The following is a 20,775-nucleotide window of genomic DNA, read 5'->3' on the forward strand; positions in this document are numbered from 1 at the left end:
AGAACAAGCGAATGAAAATGCAGTAAGCGTAATTCTTTTCACTTCGTTTCTGTTAATCGGCCAATGGGAGGAGAGATTATTCTGATCTTTATAGATTCATTTAGTAAACATGACAGGAAATAACTGTACTCTGATTTTAGACATAAAACATGCTTTGTTATTTTATTAAAATTCATATTATTGTTATGTAGAAATAAACAGTTTCATTGTATTCATTGCAATACGTCCGAATGTTTCTGGATCTTAGTTGTGTGATGGCTTCTGTTTATTAAATGGACACTTGTAAATTTGTGAATATATTTGACAGTTATACCTAGAAAAATTAAGATGTGTTTTCAACACGAAGTCCCTCTGTGCCTTGCAGCGAATTTAATTTTGTCAGTGTCAATTGTACTAATTAATAAGATAGTTTATGTGAGAACTCAATTTCCAAATATTACATTAACATTCATACATTTCTTAATTACATCGTTAGGCATCAAATTATGCGAGAAATGTAATATATTCCAAGTTAAACGAGTGCCATTATTACAGATTGTGCCACTTGCCATTTCTTTTTGTGGCTTCGTTGTTTTTACAAATTTATCATTGCAATTTAATACTGTTGGAACATATCAAATACTTAAAACTTTAACCATGCCAACAATTATGCTCATTCAAACATTTTTCTATAGCAGAACATTCTGTGTTAAAATAAAACTCACTCTGGTAACGTATATGCATGCCAAATTTGTATAATCTTCCTTAAGTGCATAAGTTGTAATTGATTTTATAATGTTCAAGTAGTTCTTATTTCGTTCAATTGGAAGATTTCCTCATCACCCAGTCTTGGCAACTTCCTGGCTATGGCCCATGAGAAGCTAATAAATCACAGAAGGTGATCGACATTAACGGTATAACTTTAACATAAAATTTGCAAGTTCAAAATCTGTTGTCACTGGGAGTTGTCCCGACAAATCACACATATACAAATACTTCCCATTCAATCAATCTGTCTGCACAATTTGTTGGTTTAAAGCACATATATTTTAATTTTTTCTCTTAAATTCTAAAAAATGTAACTTAAACTTTAATTGTTAATTCTGTAAATAAGTACATTTTATTGCATATACAGGGGTCTGTCCAGACCGAATTTGCTACCGTTTAACGGTACCTTCACAAATTTAACTTTACGAAAAACGGTAGTTTCACAAAATACTTTTTCTTAAAATTTTATTTTTGTATTCCTTAAGAAATGATAAATCCATATTCTTGCCATATTTTTGTGTTGGAATTTTAAATATAATTTTTAATTTTTCACAAATTATGTCTAAATTTTCACAAAATATGTCTAAATTTTCACAAAATAGGTACCTCTCAGAAAAACCTAGACAGACCCCTGATATACCAATAGTAGGTGCATTTTTATAAGAATTTTAATTTATAGCAATTATTTTGTTAGCTAATTGTTTTTTTTGTTTTGTTAGATGAACGAAGATCCTCTGTAGGATATCAAAGATATTCCCTTATTGGTATCTATTAGCCCCAACTTCCATTGCCAAAAGATTATTCTTGCAAAAACTTTTAAAATAATATGTTTGTCTTCCCAGGGGTAGGGTGCCCATGAAGTTATACCTTTCACTTCTGTCTCTTTTTGTAATAATTTAAATTTTTTTTTTTTCTTTTACGTTGCTACTACAGAGTTGTGACCAAGTTACGATATTTTTTCTCCTTTTGTGTATACAGAATGCAATATAGAAATGTTCTCCAAAAATCATTTAAGACATTCCTTGAAAGTATGGGTATATTTTATATTATCAGTTTGTTTAATTACCAGAAACATTTTCTTTCTCGCTCCTTGTGTTTTCTTCATTAAATTTGGTACAATAATTTATACTATAAAATATTGCAAAATTTCCATACTTTTGTTTTAAATGTCTATATTTTTATAGAAATATGTAAGTTATTCTTAATTTGGATTCTGACTGAGGAAACGCCAAAGAGTGCCAGAGCAGTCTTTCAAATGAAGAATATATATATGCAGAACAACAAACTGTTTTATAGAAAAGTAGCATAAAATGAATAAAAAAAGTTAACAAATGTATTTAAAATCAAAACATACTTTATTCTGGATTTATCTTAGTATCACTTAGTATCATTTATCTTAGTTATTAATCAGTACAGAATAGTTTTCCCTAATGTTTACCTATGACAGTAAACTTTTCTTTTGTTATTTAATTACATTTAAATATAAAAATGCTATTTTCAAGATTATTTTGGTATAAACTTAAAAATAATAATAATTCAACTAAAATTGAGTTGTAAATTTGCAACAAATATGATTTAAAAAATGTAATGTGCCTGTCAAATGGTTGTTACTGAAAATACATAATACCTGGAAATAATTTCAAGATAATTTGAAAGATTTTCCTTCCCCTAGTATATTCTGATATCCTTTCTTCATAACTAAAAAATTTCCTTTTATTTTAATTAAAAAAAATTAAAAAATTATTTAGTTTTTACAAAATTTTAATTAACAATTATATTAACTTTTATTTCAGTGAACACTGTTAACTACACTGTTAACTGTGATAGTTAACTACAAACATTTGTAGTTAACTATCAAAAGTCTCCATTTATGTGTAGATTTATTTTACTTAATAAATGAATATCTAAGATAAATTTAATTTAAATTTTCAAATCTTAATAAAGCTTTATTCTTTATATTGTAGCATTGTTTATGTGCTATAAATAATTATTGTGCGGTAAGATAAACAATCAGTTTAAATGGCCTATTGAATAAGTAGATCAGGTAGATGTCTAATTAAAATGATACTTTGTCTTTCTAAAGAACATCAATTTTACTTATATTTTATACTTCATTCACTTTCTTTATTACTATATTTCGATACATTAAAACTGAAATTAAGGTCAGACTTACAGCAATAAGCAGATGTCTTTTCTCAGTTCAGAATATATTTAGATCATCTTGTGTATCATGTACATTAAAACTGTAAATCTACTAAACAATATTAAGACCAGTTATAACCTATAGAAGTGGAAACCTAGACAACTACACAATATGTAGAAAAATTTCTTTCAACATGAAAAAAAAAAATTATGTGAAAGATATTTATACCTGTGAAGGATGACCATATTTTAAGAATCAGATCGTTACAAAAAATTGATAAATACTGTCTAAAAAAAAAGAACATTTTCTGTTATGTTAAATAAAAAAGCAAATAAACATCAATGTGTTTCTTTATTATAGTTTGTCTGCGGCAAGAACTCCCCTCTCCACAAAGTCTGAGATCATGTGCTGCTAAGGAAACAAGAATAGCGCATTTCAGGGAGGGTAGCTTCTCTTCACTCTAGGGCAAACAAAATAGACTAAAGAAAGAAATTCCCTTTCTCTCGCTGTTCTGAGCCAAGACCTACCCTAAACAATGACCCCTGAAATAGTTATACCTTGTTACCATAGTCACCACCACAGGTCCAGAGGGATGACTACGGTAGTTCTTACTTTAGACAAACTATAGTTCAAATATCTTAAGTTTTTGAGAGTAACCTTCAATTTAGTTAAATTATGACTGTTTCAATATAATTTTTATTTATTACCACATGCTAGTTTATTCAAGAATTTTTTTCTTCTTTGTTACATAAAAAATGATCAAAAATTTTAAGAATGCACAAATTTTACTTTTTAAAAATATTTTGAAGTTATTGTAATTTAAATAAATAAAAAAACAATAAATCTGTACCTAAAAATTCTGTGATCTCTTGTTATCTCCCTTGTGAAATGAATCCAATTAATTAACAGCCTTTATGCTTTAAGTTCGATTAATTAGAATTCTACTGTAAATATGTTTAGATTGTATTATTTTACATGTTTATTACAATATTGTAATGGTATTTGGTTAAATATATATATATATATACAAGTTTAAAAGTTTTTCTTAATTTTTAAAGTTTTTTTTTCTTCTCTTTGTCCTTTTTTGTATTTATTTATTATGCTATATATATTAAACATAACTCTCTGCGATTGATTTTTAGGTGCCAATATCGTTAGGTGTATTTTTGAATTCTGCTTATGACATTAAATTCAATGTGGCAGGAACAGTTTATGCTTTAATTGGTGTTATGGTGACTTCATTTTATCAAGTGGTAAGCTTAGAAATCTTTCTTATTTTTATTTAAATATTTAATTTTTTTTCTTTTTTATATTTTAAATTATTAACTTTTGCAATGTTTATGACATTTAACTTGTTTATTTTTTATGAAATGGTTATTGATGAATTGATAATAAGAATTCAAACTAAATGGAGTTATAAGAATCTAGTTTGGTCTGTGACTTGATACTCTATACCTATAATAAAATGAAGAATTTGTGTGTGTGTCTGTTGTCTGTATACCGGATTACGGGTAAATGGTAGACTCTAAGAATATTAAAATCAACATGAAGCTAAATGAGTATAATAAACAAATGATGAAGCCCGATTTTTGATTTTTAATTAGATTGGATTGAAGAAAAGCAAAAAGGATTTCACATAATTTGTTCAAATAAATTAACTTATTGAAAAGATATTGTCTCAATTAACTGTGAAAATGAGCTTTTCTTAGATTCATAAAATTGATAATCTGTATTTAAACATGTTTTAAAAAAACAACGGAAAATGGAATCAAGTCAAAAAATTAGCAGTAATGCACAAACATTTGTATAAAATTATTTTATTATAAGTTTTGTGCCAAAAAAATGCAACAATTATTAATTATGGACATGGAAAAAAATTGTAAAAAAAAAATCGTTGTTAAAGCAAAAGTGAAACTTATTCTTTAAAATTTCTCAACTGGGAGCTAGAACTATCTGTTAACATGAAAGCTCAACATAACTTATTATTGTTTGTTTTGTGCGTCATTGATAAAATTTAATTTGATACTCGGTAGATTTTTCAACCATAATTGTTCTCGATTTGATCTAGCTAGTTAACAGTTTTAATAAATTAACTATAATTCTTATAGTAACTATAATAAACACTAATAATAACACTATTGTTGCGGCAAACACTAACTCCAATTAGTTTGCGCCACCAAAAGTATTCAGAATATGTAGGTTACTCTGAGTATGGCAAGAGTAAAAAGAGAGAACTGGAAATATCGTTGAATTGGCTTTTTAAAATATCTTTGGAACGCTGTGTTTTGTTTTGTTTTTTGTTGTTTTTTATTTAAAATAAATGTTTTGTTTTGCCTGTTTTTAAACGTTATCAATCAATAGACAAGATGCCTCTCACAAACACAGTCAATCCGGTTAGGAACGACATTTCTGGCGCCCCCGGGTGGGCGGCCTTGTCTTAAGGATTGGTAAGAAAGGTAGGCGAAGATTTATTAATTTCCATTTTGAAGATTAAATATTTGACAATTTGAATACTTTTGAAGATTTGAAATATATATATATTTATTTGAATATTTGATACCAGAACGGTAATTTATATGTGCTTAGAATCGATAGTTTTAGAAACTAAGAATTTGATATTAAGATAGTAAAAATGGAAATAATAAAAAGAAATAAAACCGCTCAAAGAGCTTCATTTACTAAGGCCTACAAGAAACTAGAAAATTTATTAATTGGCGATAGTGTGACGTATGACGAAATTGAAACGGATCTTTGTTTATTTAAACAGAAGGTAGACATTTTGGAAATAACACATAATAGTTATTTAGATAGTTTGCAAGATGAAAAAGAATTCGAAACTGAATATAATTCCGTTGAAGAATACAGAGAAAAAGCTTTGAGAATTCAATTAAAAGCTAAACGTTCCTTAGATAATTTGAAAAAGAACTCGTGTGAAAACGAAATTGTTACTTCCGAAAACAACGGCGAATTACCGAACACTAAATCTCCGAAAGCTTTATGTCAACGGCTCCCCGAAGTTGAATTATATAAATTCGGCGGAGATTTGAAAGATTGGTTAACGTTTTGGAACCAATTTAAAAATATTCATGAAAATGTTAATTTAACGAAAGCTGATAAATTTCATTATTTAATTCAGTCGACGAAACTGAAATCGGAAGCTAGGGAAATTGTGGAATCTTTTCCTGTAACAGATGAAAATTATCCTTTAGCTGTTGAAAGTTTAACCGAAAGGTATGGCCGAAAAGATCTATTGATAGATTTTTATGTTAGAGAACTCCTGAAACTCGTATTAAATAATGCGAATAAGAATAAGAATGATTCTTTAAGCTGTTTATACAATAAACTGTCAACTCAATTGAGAGCATTAAACTCACTAGGAGTTACATCTGAGATGTGTGGTGTAATTTTGTATCCCCTTGTTGAAAGTTCATTACCATTAAATGTGTTACGCTCATTTGAACGCCAAAGAAAAAATTTAGAAAGCGAACAAAAACTATCCAGTCTTGATGCGATAATTTATTTTTTGAAAAACGAAGTACAAGCGGAAGAAAAAATAAAATTGAGTAGAACTGAAATATTTCATCCCCCCTTCGAACGAAGGAACTTGACACCACCGGCGAATCTGAATTTGAGAGATCGGAAATCGTCTGCGGCTGAATTAATTAGTCATAATTCAAACGATGATATCCTTTGTTTATTTTGTTTTAAAAACCACGAGACTCGTTTTTGCAAGAAAGCGTTTTATATGCCTTTAGAAGAAAAACAGTCTGTTATTAGAAGGAAGGGTTTATGTAAAATTTGTTTATTGAAGGGGCACCTGGCTTTTTCTTGTAAATCAAACATTAAATGTTCTATTTGCACAAGAAAACATTTAAAATTTATGTGTCCTGACTTAGAATGTAATCGATCGGATGAAAGAAAACAAGATAATAATGAAAGCGAAGAAAAAGAGACTGGCACCTTACATTCGCGCGTGCATGCAACTAAAGAAGTATTTTTACAGACTCTTGTAGTAATTATTAAGGGAAATAAAGCGCAGCGTAAAGCTAGAATTATTTTAGATACGGGTTCTCAAAAGTCTTATATTATGAAATCTACTGCAGAAGAGTTAGGTTTTGATTTTGAAAGGGAAGAAGAATTTTCGACCTCATTATTTGGGGGAAAGAAAACAGAAATTCAACGGCACAAATGTTATAAAATATATCTCGATAGCCTTGATGGTAAATATAGTTGTAATTTAGATGCATTGGATCAGGAAATAATTTGTAATAATGTTTCTAGCATTAGACAAGGGCCGTGGATTCGAGAATTGAGACAAAAAAGGATATTTATAACTGATTGTAGGAATTCAGGACCTATTGAAGTTCTTTTAGGGGCTGATGTTGTTGGTAAACTATTTACGGGTAAACAAGAACAATTAAAATCTGGATTAGTCGCCATCGACACTAAATTAGGATGGACATTAATAGGGAAGGTTCCTCAGTTTGAAAACCATGATAATTTAAATATGACGGTTGTAAATATGCTTTCTCAAGAATTACCTGTTTCATTTTTATGGGATTTAGAATTACTTGGTATTAGAGACCCTGTGGAACAAAACACTAGAGAAGATACACAGAGGGCAGTTATGATTCATTTTCGAGACACAGTTTATCAAAATTCAGATGGAAGATACGAAGTAAGCTTACCATGGAAAAAGGATCATGCTTTATTACCGAATAATTATGGGTTGTCTCTTAAAAGATTAAAATCTACTAACAAGAAATTAGAAAAAACGGGATATGAAAAGAAATACCAGCAAGTTTTTGATGAATGGATAGAAGAAGAAGTGATTGAGAAAGTTCCACAAGAAGAATTGTCAATTAAAGGTACACATTACCTCCCACATCGCCCAATTATTAAGGAAAAGTCAACGACAACTTCTTTGAAAATCAGACCCGTCTTTGACGCTTCAGCCAAGAATCCGAACTTCCCATCACTAAATGATTGTTTAGAGACTGGAATAAATTTTATTGAGACAATACCATCCATTTTGGCTCGATTTCGATTGTATGAAATTGGTGTTATTTCTGACATTAGAAGAGCATTTCTGCAAATCTCTCTAAATGAAAGAGATAGGAATTATTTACGATTTCTTTTGATTGATGAACAAAATGAACTGAAGACTTATAGACATCGCCGAGTTGTTTTCGGTCTAACCAGTAGTCCTTTCTTATTGATGGCTGTCATTCATCATCATCTGTCCAAACAGACATTCAAGATACAATATTCTGAAGAACAGTTGGAAAAACTCCGCAACAGTTTTTATGTAGACAATTGCGTAACGAGTGTACAAGATTTAACTGAATTAGAAACTTTTATAAAGTCAGCTACAGAAATTATGAAAGAAGGTCAATTTGACCTAAGAAGTTGGGAAAGCAACCAATTATTAGATTGCCCGTCTGCAGCTACTGAAGCGCGAGTCTTAGGCTACGTATGGGATAAAAACTTAGACTCGTTAAAAATTGATTCTGACTCACTGAAGCTGGAAGAATTCGAAAAATTAACTAAGAGAAAAATTTTGTCCCTGATAAGCCGAATCTTTGATCCGATTGGATTTCTTGCTCCAGCTTTAATAAGACCTAAGCTTTTACTTCAAGCAACCTGGAAGACTAAAGATCATTGGGATTCGGAAGTTAATGAAGAAATAAAGAAAAAATTCAATTCATGGTTCAAAGACTTACATTACTTAAATGATATTAAGATCCCAAGATGGTTGGGAGTTACTGCCTTATCTAAACTCAGCTTCCATACATTTGTTGATGCAAGCAAAACAGCTTATTCAGCTTGTATATTCCTAAGAAGTGAATCCCCTGATGGCTCTGTAAATGTCCAGCTACTCCAAGCTAAGTCAAGAATAACTCCACTGAAAAAAATAACGATCCCTCGTCTTGAATTGATGGGAGCAACTATTGGAGCTAGACTGTTCAATTCTATGGACTCTGCTCTAAAACTCGAAAAAGGAAACATTGACACCTACTTTTGGACAGATTCGTCGACTGTGTTAACTTGGATTAAGAGGAAAGAACAGTGGTCAGTGTTCGTGAACAATCGAATATCTGAAATAAATAGACTGACATCACCTGAGAATTGGTATCATGTACCAGGAAGCCAGAACCCGGCCGATCTTCTCTCGAGAGGATGTGGAGCTAAACAACTTCTGAAGTCCAAGTGGTGGCTAGGGCTTGCCTGGCTGAAGAATTCTAAGGATGATTGGCCGATGACAGTAGCTAATGTTAATGAAGAGGAAGTTGAAAAGGAAAAACGAAAGACTGTTGTTTCGGCTATCAATGTAGACTCGGAATCCATTGCAACTACTTTAGCATCCAGAATTTCGAAGTTTTCTAAGATAATCAGAGTTGTAGCATGGTTGTTACGCTTCCAACCAAAAGCTAAAGATTTAAGAAAGAATGTTGATTTAACGCCAGAAGAAATAAGAAATGCACAAAAGACTCTTCTGCGGTCAGTACAAAAAGAGTGCTTCAATGACGAAGAAGGTAAAAAATCTTTGAAAAACTTTCAAGTGTTTTCAGATCATGAGGAGATACTTCGATTAAAGTCTAGACTTTTGAATGAAGATGAAACCCCTGAATTCATTGCGCCTTTGATTCTTCCGTCAAAGCATCTTGTTGTCACCCGACTTATTGAACAAGAACACCTGTTGAATAAACATGCAGAAACGTCCATTCTTCTAACAATCCTGAGAGAGAGATTTTGGATTATAAAAGGTAGAAGAACTGTTCGCTCCGTTATTAGAGGATGTGTCACCTGCAAGAGACAAAAGGTTAAAAATCTTGAAGTACCATTTCCACCTCTGCCTCCTGATCGAACTAGATTATCGGCTGTATTCGAAGTGTCCGGTGTCGATCTGGCCGGACCTTTGATGACCAAGACTAATGAGAAGGTTTGGATCGTCCTTTTCTCCTGTGCTGTATATAGAACTGTTCACTTAGAGCTGATACCTTCTCTTAGCACAAACGCTTTTGTTCAAGCATTACGGCGTTTTATTGCTAGAAGAGGTAGAGTAGCTACACTATACTCAGACAATGGTACCAATTTCACTGGCCTCAACGCCTCCTTAAAGCGCCTTGATTGGAACAAAATCATGAAAGAATTTGAAGTTTCCCAAATCCAATGGAAATTCAATCCACCATCCGCCCCATGGTGGGGAGGATTCTGGGAAAGATTAATCGGAATTCTCAAAGATCTCTTAAGAAAAAACTTGGGACGGTCATCTCTGACTCATGAAGAACTCTCAACTCTTGTTTGTGAATGTGAGTCGATCATGAACAATAGACCTTTGACTTATGTGTCGGAAGAACCAGATTTGAGAGCTTTAACACCATCTTCATTCCTTCAAGACCTCCCTACTAACGACGTAGCCGACTTAGACAAAATTGACAAAACTAATTTAGACAAGAGATACAGATATGTTCAAAGATTGAGAGAAAGACTAAAAGAAAGATTCAGGATCGAATATTTAGGTTTCTTGCGTTCATCTGTTTCCAAGAGACTTGACCAAATAAATATTGGAGACATCGTCCTGATTGGCAGAGAAGACAGAAAACGAATTTTCTGGCCGTTAGGAAAAGTTATTGAGCTGTTCCCTGGAAGAGATGGACGAGTAAGACTAGTCAAATTGAAAACGGACAAAGGGACTTTACTAAGACCTATTCAAAGACTATATCCCTTAGAGGTAACTGAAGATGCCAGTGAACATTAAATAACTATGAACATTTTTGGACGTTAAATACAGATTTGTATCTTTTAAAATTCTTTAAATTTTATAACATAACAATTGTATGTCTGCCATAATTTTAGTATTTTTTTTGTAATTTATTGTGTTGAGTTTTCTCCTACATAAAACTCAAGTGGGGAGAATGTTGCGGCAAACACTAACTCCAATTAGTTTGCGCCACCAAAAGTATTCAGAATATGTAGGTTACTCTGAGTATGGCAAGAGTAAAAAGAGAGAACTGGAAATATCGTTGAATTGGCTTTTTAAAATATCTTTGGAACGCTGTGTTTTGTTTTGTTTTTTGTTGTTTTTTATTTAAAATAAATGTTTTGTTTTGCCTGTTTTTAAACGTTATCAATCAATAGACAAGATGCCTCTCACAAACACAGTCAATCCGGTTAGGAACGACAACTATAATAAACACTAATAAATTAACTATAATTCTTATAGGAGATTATCTAAAATAAAAAATATGTGCTTTGTTTTATGTATTAATTTTAAGTTATGAACTTATATTAAAAATTTAGCTATGTCTTTTTTTTCTTTTCTTTATTAGTGGGTTGGAGAAAAGCAAAGAGAATTTCAAATGAATTCAATGCAGTTGTTGTATTATCAGGCTCCTCTTTCTTCACTTTTGTTATTATTTTGTGTGCCAATGATAGAACCACCTTGGGCTCAGGATGGGCTATTCAACCATAACTGGTCTTTATATGATTTAGTAAGTTTGTAAATATTTTTTTATTTAAAGATCTTGAATATTTCATACATCATTTTAGAAATATTTACAATTTATTTTATATTTAAGTTTATAATTGAAAACATTTTAAAATAAGTTTGTTTTACGAAGAAATGTCTCAACTGCTGTAATGCTGTAAAGTAGTATAGAGTGTTTTTATTCTTGTGTATTTTATATTTTGTATTGTATTCAGTGGCGTACCTAGAACTTTTGCCGCCCGGGGCGATCTCCAGTTTGCCGCCCTTTCTATTATAAGTCAATCAAATAGTGGTTTTTATAAATTAATACACATAAATAAATTATTAAGTTATTTAATCAATATTAATTAATACACAGAGTAAATTTTTTTAGACATATTTGTATGCACTCGTAAACATATTTATATAATATCTACTCTTCTAGCTTTCATACTAGAAAAATCGTGTATAATGCTCTCAAAATTTATATTATTTGTAATTTCTTGTTCTATTGACAATATTGCAAGATTTTGTAGTCTTAATTGACTCATTGTAGAACGAAAATAATTTTTTATCAACTTCAATTTTGAGAAACTTCTTTCGCAACTAGCGACACTGATTGAAATTGTTAAAAAAATTCTTAACAAAATTACAATGTTGGGAACAGAATTTTCCAACCTATACTGCTGAATAAATTTTAGCAGATCAAGAGGGCCCTTCTCCCCGTTTTTCCAATGTTTTGCCTCTTCTTTTAGTGTAGGTACAGCCATAAAAATCTGAATCCTTTTTCTTTCAGTATGGAACTGTTCTTTATCAATGTCAATCAAGTCATTTATTTGACATTCAAATTCTTCATTTAGTAGGTTACACGGTATTATACACGAATATTTTCTAACAAGGCCATGCAACTGATCGAAGCGTTCTTTTATTTCCTTTATAATTCTGTCCATAGATGAAAACATTTCTCTTCGTACTTCTTCTTCTAAGGATAGCCCCACGTCTCGCGAATTTTCCCCACTCAAATTTTTTCTCCTTCTAAATCGACGCTCAGTCGATATCTCCAACTCTTCACAAATTATTTTGGCTGCTATAACAGCGTTTTGTACTAGCGTATCTCTTTGTTCAATGAAATGTGTTTGCAAAGAATTTAGTTTTATATGGCATTGGTGGACATTTAACCCTTTTATTTGCAGGTATTTTTGAGCGTCATTAATTTCCAAAAGGACGGGTTCCCATAAATGAAGGTAACATAGAAAAGAAAAAGATTGCATAGAATTGAGTAATACTCCAGCATCTGATCTCGTTTTACTATTTTCTTCTTCAGATGTCAATTTTTCCAAAGCGCTTAAAATGTAAAAAAAAATGTTTTTTTACTATAGTTACCGCGGCAGCTCTAGCGCTCCAGCGAGTTTCTACACTGCGTTTAACACCTTGACCAGTGACAGAAAGTAAAACATTCCATCTATGAGTAGAAGAAGAAAACAACGAAAACAACTGTTCGATAGTTCCAAAAAATGTGATGGAATTGATAGCTGTAGAAGCTGCGTGTAAACATGCCAGGTTTAAAGAATGATTTGTACATGCTACAAATTCTGCATTTGGATTTATTTCTTTAATACGAGTTTGAACACCGCTGTGCTTTCCTGCCATGACGGCAGCATTATCGTAAGCCTGTTCTCTGCAATTTTTTATATCTAAACCGTCATTTTCTAATTTCTTTAAAATCATATCTGTGATTTCACCAGCAGTTTTTCCTTTAGTTTCTACAAAGTCAATAAACGATTCTACAACTTTAACTTCGCTACCATCAATAACTACATCTAATAATTTGACTGGTTTGATCTTTGTGTGAAATGTGAGGAGTGCTGTCAAATATAATACAAAAGTATTTAGCCTGCTTTATTTGATCCATAATTGTTTTTCTGACTGCGCCTCCCAATAGCTCTATAAATTCGTTCTGGATCTTCGGCGACAAATAAGAGATACTATATTTATTACCCATCTTAATTTTTACTACGTGTTCTCGTAATACTGGGTCGTACTTAGCCAATAAGTCAACAAGCTCAAGAAAATTTCCTCTATTTTCCATTGAATCGATGTTTTCCTGATGAACACTTTCACGATGTTCTCGAAACGCCAAATTTTGTTTTGCTAAGAATCTAATTATATCAAGTATTCTTGTTAGAATTTCCTTCCATTTTTTTATTTCTTTATCAATATTCTGTTGTTGTAATTTGTCAATAGTTGCGCCACGTCCAAGTCTTTTTTCTAATTCCTTCCATTTGGAATATGATCGAATGTGCAGTGGACTCACCTCATGTTGACTAATTTTGGGATTAAGTTTCCACCATTTGTTAAAACCATTTTCCGTATTAAAACCTGCTTGACATGGATTATCAAACAGTTTGCAGCAGAAACAATAAATACTTTTCTTCGATGGTGAATATACCATCCACGATCTTAAGAGCTTTTCGTCATTAGGCAAAATTTGAAAAAACCAGTCCTGACTCAGTTTTCTTGTTTCACCTTTGGCTTTGATTGTATTATTAGGACGTTTTACTCCTTCGCTGAAGTCGGCGTCCAAATTTTGAATTGCAAAGGGACCTTGACGTACCAGAAATACTCTTGTATTGTCGTCAATTTTGTTAGGCCATAATCCAATATCTTTCATAGAAATAGACGGAATAATTTGTGCAGCAGATTCTTCGTCAGAACTTGATGAACTTTCTACTTCTTTGCCTGTGTGTGAAGCAGGTCTTTCCTCTTGAACAACATTGGAAAATGTTTTTTCGCCTTCGAGGGCTGCTTCTTCGCCCGTATTTGAGGCAACAATACTAAAAGAACTAGAAGTTGACTTATGGGAGATATATTTGAGTAGTGCTCCAGTATTTTTAGTCTGTATTTCCTCCCTTCTCTTCCTTTTCTTTCTAAATGACGCACCACTTTCTTTTACTCGTTTCATCCTAGGGATATATAATTAAAATATAACTTGTCGAAATAAATAGTATATTATGTATAGAAAACGGCAAAGTCATTTTACTACTCTGAATAGCATTTAGAATAACATCTATATCTATAATACGTAATGTAATAAACTTACCTATAATAAACTCTCCAAATGCACTGACACCCTAATAATTTGTTTCACTCTTCACTGTTAAAAGATTGAATCGCGAATGAACAAAATGGTTTATAAGCAATTTATCATTCCAAATACAATTCTTCAAAACGGACTGAGTATATTTATCTATTTGCGATTCCTGAAATTGTAACTTCGTCAGTATTTTTATTTTGTCTCGTTTAGATTTTGTTGTTTGAAAAAGATAGTTCTTATGCCGGCGCCCTAATGCTTTGCAGACCTAGCCGACCGGCGGTCTGCTAGGTCTTCCGCCTTCCCGCCTAGACTGCCGGCCCTGCTTTTCAAAAGTAAAATCGATGATTTAAAAAAATATTGATATATCACTTCAAAGTAATCATGTAAACTTTTCAAGAGAAATGACATTTATAAACTGATATCAAAAAATTTTAGTTAGGAAAAATTGCCGAACAAAATCGTAAAGATCCTTTTACAAATTCAACGAATTTTAATGAATACAATAAAATAAAATTATTATCTTGTTCTTGAATTAGAATTCAAAATTTACACTAAAATGCATTTATATACACCGAGGAATGATATTCGAAATCATATAGTTAATCATAATTTATATAAACCAAATATTAAACTTATAATAATCATAATAATCATTCATTATTCAAGAAAGAAAATAAATATGAAATGAATAAGTTGCTTTTTACAACTATAAGTAAATATAAAAAATGCCGCCCCAAGGTAAGTGCCGCCCGGTGCGGACCGCACCCACCGCCCCCCCCCCCCCCTAGGTACGCCACTGATTGTATTCTCTTCCTGGACTTTGTCAAAACCTTTGGTACAGAGAGAGCAATTTTAGACTTTTGTCGTGCTCTCTCGATAGAATAGGCTTTGCTTTTATGACTTCCGGAGTTGGGGTCAGCTTCGGTTGTCATATTTATAAATTTTTTTTTATATTTCATTGTTTCTTTTGTGGTATAGAGGGATTTATTAATATTTCTTTTTTAAAAGAAATATTGTGGTGAGCAGTAGTAAGAAAATTAAATATAGTGATGCATATGAACTAGACTCCATTGCAAGTTAAGTAAAGACCATCGTGATATAGGATTTAAGTAATCTTCCTCAACTGCATATAGTTCCATTTTATTTCATTATCAAATCATGCAAATATGCTTTCCAAACAATATAAAAGCTTTTAAATGTTAATCATGTCAGAGAGAAATTTAATGCGCGCTATCTCCTACAATATATAACATAGAATTATTAAAGAAAAAGGTTATAGTCTCGTAGCCTTACTGGAATCCTTGACTTGGCTACATATTTCAATAAATAAGGTGAATATTTGGTCTTGGAAAAGAAACAACTATCTGACACTGCAAGAACATTGGATTTGATTGGACCACTAAAAATGGCACGTCTTATACTGACATGCTCTTAACAAATCAAATGCGAGATAAAGAATTCTTACTTTTGTTTCGCTGCAGAAGAAAATCGTCTGTAAGAAGCAATATTGATTTTACTTTCAACAGTTTCTTTAATTGTTCACAGAAAGGCATACATTTGTTACGATATTTAGATATCATTTCTATTAATTCTTATTACTTGTTAATAATGTTTTTAAAAAAAATTACTTTAAAATTTTCTTTTAAGAGTTCACAGTCAGTATTAGTAAGTACGTATCATACTTATATTTCTAAATTTTGTGTAGTGAATTAATTGCATGATCATGTAACTACTGTGTTTTAGTTACTACAATGAATATCTTTTTTCTTTGCAGACTTTAGTCTTAATTTCTGGTTTGATAGCATTTTCAGTTAATTTGTCTATTTACTGGATAATTGGCAATACCTCAGCAGTGACGTATCCTTTTTAATCAAAATTTATTTGATTTCATAAAGCTATTATTCATTTTTCTTTAAAAGGACATATTTTATGGAAATATTACTTCACTTTAATACTGTTAGAACAAATAAAAATACCTTTTTTGCACCTTTCTCAATAAGCTAATTTATGTTGTGTTAATTGAAAAAAAATATTAATGAATAATGCAAATTTGAAGAATTATGCTGCATGAATGTTTGTCTTCAATTATTTTTTACTATATTCTTGTTCTAATTTTGCTGAATTTGGCGATGAATGTAATTCCAGATTTAGGATCAAACTGTGCACACACTGTACTTATTTTATCACAAGTACAGTATACATAAGTATTTGTATAAGTTTTATCATAACAATTGTGGCTAATTTAAAAATATATTGTAATTAGAATGTTTTTCTATAGTAAGTCTTTGTTTATTTTTTGTGCAACAAACTGAGCAATATAGTTTTATTTGAAGTCTATAAGATTTTCAGCTGTTTAAGTCTTTAACATGATTACTAATTATTCAAATATTACAATAATGTTTTTTTAAAATTGATTTTATTATAAGACTTATTGTATTAATGATTTTAGATTTAGTTTCCTTAATTTAAGATATCAGATACAATGTGGTAGGCCAGTTAAAATTTTGTCTAACCTTACTGGGTGGATATCTTATTTTTATGGAACCAATTTTGCCAATTCAATTTCTGGGAATTCTAATTACAATGATTGGTGTTTCTCTTTATGCATATCTTAAGGTTAGTTGGTATTATGTTCTTTAATGTTTTTAATACAAAATTTTATATTTCACAGTTTTTAGTTATAAGCATTGTTGATTTAATTAAAATTTTCTTTTTGTACTTATATATTATGGGTATTATCTTTTAGCCTGAGTTCAGGTATTGCAATAGTATATCAGTTCTTTTTAATATGAAATGTGATGATGAAATAAATTATCTAGGAAATATAATAATATATAAATATAGTTTTCATCACTTATAAGGATTCAATTGTCATCCATAACTCATTAAATTTTTTTTACTAGTTGAGAGAGGAATTATGAATGTGCATATTGATCAACGGATAAAAAAGTAGAGAATTCATATTTTAAATAGGGATCTGCTTTTGTAAAAAGGGACCCAGAAATATGGAAATTCTGGGTCTTAAAATCTGTAGTTTGCAAAGTATAGCAGATGCATTGTTTGTAATGTAACATTCTACTTAAAATATTGGAATGGAAAACTCCATCTATGTGGAAAAGGTTGACAAAAATCTATAAATGACCAAGATTTATGATAGAATTGGCGCAAATATAGTACAATAGAATTAGTGCAATAGACAAATTTTGCTCAATTTACAATAAAATTGGCACAAAAGTAATACCTTAAAATTTGACATACGTGTGCTTTAATAATATCGTGTTTAAAATATCGAAATTGGAAAAAAAAGCAACTGAAAGTATCCAAAAAATTTATTAATAACAAAGAAATCGTTAACAAATAGTCGTTATTCAGATGCTAATTTTGAGTGTCTGAATAACATTGTGTGTCCTAGGAAATTTAAAATATCAAAAAGTGTAAATTATGTAAAAATATGCGAAAAAGGTTTGAAAAATTATGTTTGCTTATGATGGAATTATCGGGAATCCAGTAGTTCAAAAAAAGATATTTGAAATTCAAAATTTGCTTTTTGTAATGACATCGTATTAAAGATATTGTAATTAAAAAAATTATGTGGAAATGAACAAAAACAGGGTTCTCTTTCTAAAATGAATTTTGCATTAATGATTTTTATAATTATTGATGATGGTATGTTTTATTGGTGGTGGTAAATAAGTTTAATTTAAAATGGGAATTTTAGTTTCAAGCATTTTTGACATATTTCTTTTATCTAATTATTTAAAATGTATATGTAAATATGATATAAGCCTGGGGAACTAAACTCTAAATAGTAATTCTTTGTTGCGTTTCTATTGCATCTTTTTTTTTTTTAACAATGCAATTTTTCCCAAGCTCTGTTAAAAATTATAAAAAATGTTGATTTATGCAATTTTTATGATTGTTGATTATTTCAATTTTTGTTTTGATATGCAAAAATTTAATTTTTACAAGCACCGAACTTCTCTTAATGTAAAGACTATTTTTCTCCAATCTGCTCAATAAACAAATTTATTGCTCAAAAATTTAATTTTAACAAGCACCTAACTTCTTTTTGGAGAAAATAGTCTTTTTAAAAATCAATTTTTACAAAGACTGTTATGTGAATTTTTATAAAGACTGTTGATACAGGAATTTTATTACCACTTGAAAAAAGTTTCCACAAATCTGAGCAAGTTGGCATCTGTAGATGATGTTTTGACATATTTCACTGCATCTTAACAAGTATTAATTCTTTTAAAACTTTTTTAAAGAAAGCTTTTAGTCTGGACTTTTTAAAAATAACTTTCCTGTTGATTTCATGAAATTGAAGATAATGTTATGATATTGAAAAATTATGACATGGGCATTAATGGGACAATAAAATTTTTTTTTCTCCCACTTTACATTATTCCAATTTGAGAAAGGGGACTTTGTGAGTTTCCATTGTTCTACAATATGAAAATTAAGAAAAAAATAAGTTTTATATTCCACTTTTTATATCCGTTTATTAAAAACATTAAGAAAGAGCACTTATTTTTTCCTTTTAATTATTGTTCTGGTTCAATTTACATGAATATTTGTATGATTTAATTTTTTATGCAATTTATTTCATTATTCTTGTTTTTTTATTATCTCTTTTTACATATTTCTAATATTTTTGTAAATATTTTTTTCCCTGCATATAGAGTCAAGACCATAAGGCTGTTTCAAGTCTACCTTATGTTCTGAAGAAATAAAATTAAAGCTTATTTTATTAAGCTGAATAAGTACTTTTTGTGATAAGAATATTAATCTAATTTTTTAATTACTAATTTGAAAAAAAAGTTTAAATATAAGTATTATTTATAAATGCTTTGTTGTGTTTTTTATGCATTTGTTAATTTTTATAGCAATAAAACTATTTTTTCTAAAAAATGTTTTTACTTTTATTGTTATTAATATTTATAATTATTGAATCTTACAGCTCTTCAACCAGCAAAGTTTTATGTAAAATAAATTGTAGTTACTTAAATAAGGTAATATCTTCAGTATTTAATATATATTTACAGAATACAATGTACTTTTCTTTAGTATAAACTTTATTTACTACGTTATTATAGAATGTAGTTTAGTAACATACAAATTTTTAAAAACTAGCTTTTGTTTATCAGAAAATGTCATGTTTATTTAACATATAACGTTTATGAAGCAAAGTTGTTACTGTCATAAGGGAATTTGTTTAGATAGCAGTTATTTGGATGAGTTTAATGTTTTTTTTAGGTTTAGTCTTTTTTTTATTCTTTGAAGTAAATGGGTTAAACAATAGGTTGACATCCCCTATGACATGTAAACTTATTTCAAATATTTTTTTTGAAGTACCATTGTCAATACTTTTAAGTAAGTATTTAGATAAGATTATTAATTTGTAAGTTACATTAATAATATAAAACTATGAGTGATTTTTGTGATATTAAATTTCATTAAAAACATTGTTTAATAAATTTCTTTAGTGTGATGTAACCTTTATCAGATTATATCATTTCTGTTTCATCATTTATGCCATTTATCTTACTGATGAAAAGTATACCAATGTGGTATTGAAAAGCATATAGGTTTTAATAAAAAATTTTACTATTTGTGCTTTTTTTAAACGTTTTTAATAAAATTTACATAATGACTAGTATATTCATCAATTAAAGAGGTTTCTAACTTTTTTTACAGTGCTTTTTGTAATTAATAATTTTAATGTTTTTATTTTGTCATTATTGCATGCATAAACTGTTAATCAGAAAAGTCTCAATTTCTGTTTTATTTTTTTTCTTCCAATTAATATTACTATTTTTTTTCCATGCAAGCCCATTCCTTTACCATAACCCGTAGCATACCCACAGCCGTAATGCATGGCTGATTGTGCTTCGGAAAAAATCCGGATTTTTCGCTAACCGTGATCCGGAAGTTTCCGGAGATCGAAGGTTCAGACGTTTCAAAAAATCATTGATCACAAAAGTCTCCGGAAGTCAAATTTTCAAAGGTGGAACTTAAAAACACAGTTTATTTTATTTGTAAATACTTTATACCAGATACTTTATAAACTTATATTCAAGATTAATATTCATTTTTTATCAGTAAATAGTTATTATAATCATAAACTCAAGAAAGAAAGACATATTTGTAAATTTCAATTACTTCTCCAGGTCGACATAGGTATGTGTAAAATTTTAAATATATTTTAAGTAAACTGTGAAATGCTGAGAAAAAGGAAAATACCTTGTTTAAATTTTTTTCTAAATTTTCGACTTTTTTTTTTTACTCAAGAAATTTTCCGGAATTTTGTCTTGGGCTCAC

At 29.9% G+C, this 20,775-nt stretch overlaps 1 protein-coding gene across 4 annotated transcripts; it reads left to right on the forward strand.

Annotated features, from left to right (window-relative positions):
• Positions 1-68: 68 nt before the first annotated feature.
• Positions 69-19,365, forward strand: LOC107437480 (solute carrier family 35 member E3). 4 transcript variants are annotated; one of them, XM_087152167.1, is made up of 6 exons: positions 69-893; positions 4,033-4,143; positions 11,224-11,385; positions 16,229-16,311; positions 16,932-17,070; positions 19,137-19,365. In XM_087152167.1, exons 2-6 carry the CDS (start codon positions 4,120-4,122, stop codon positions 19,185-19,187), a joined length of 459 nt encoding a protein of 152 aa, XP_087008293.1. In that variant the 5' UTR covers positions 69-893; positions 4,033-4,119; the 3' UTR covers positions 19,188-19,365. The 4 variants fall into 4 exon arrangements, with proteins under 4 accessions (XP_087008293.1, XP_087008294.1, XP_042907470.2 ...); XM_087152168.1 differs by having other exon boundaries at positions 84-877; XM_043051536.3 differs by having other exon boundaries at positions 84-708.
• The last annotated feature ends 1,410 nt before the right edge of the window (positions 19,366-20,775 follow it).

Source organism: Parasteatoda tepidariorum, chromosome 9 (genome assembly GCF_982258835.1).
Source record: "Parasteatoda tepidariorum strain Cologne lab strain chromosome 9, Ptep-v5.0, whole genome shotgun sequence".
Lineage (NCBI taxonomy): Eukaryota > Metazoa > Arthropoda > Arachnida > Araneae > Theridiidae > Parasteatoda > Parasteatoda tepidariorum.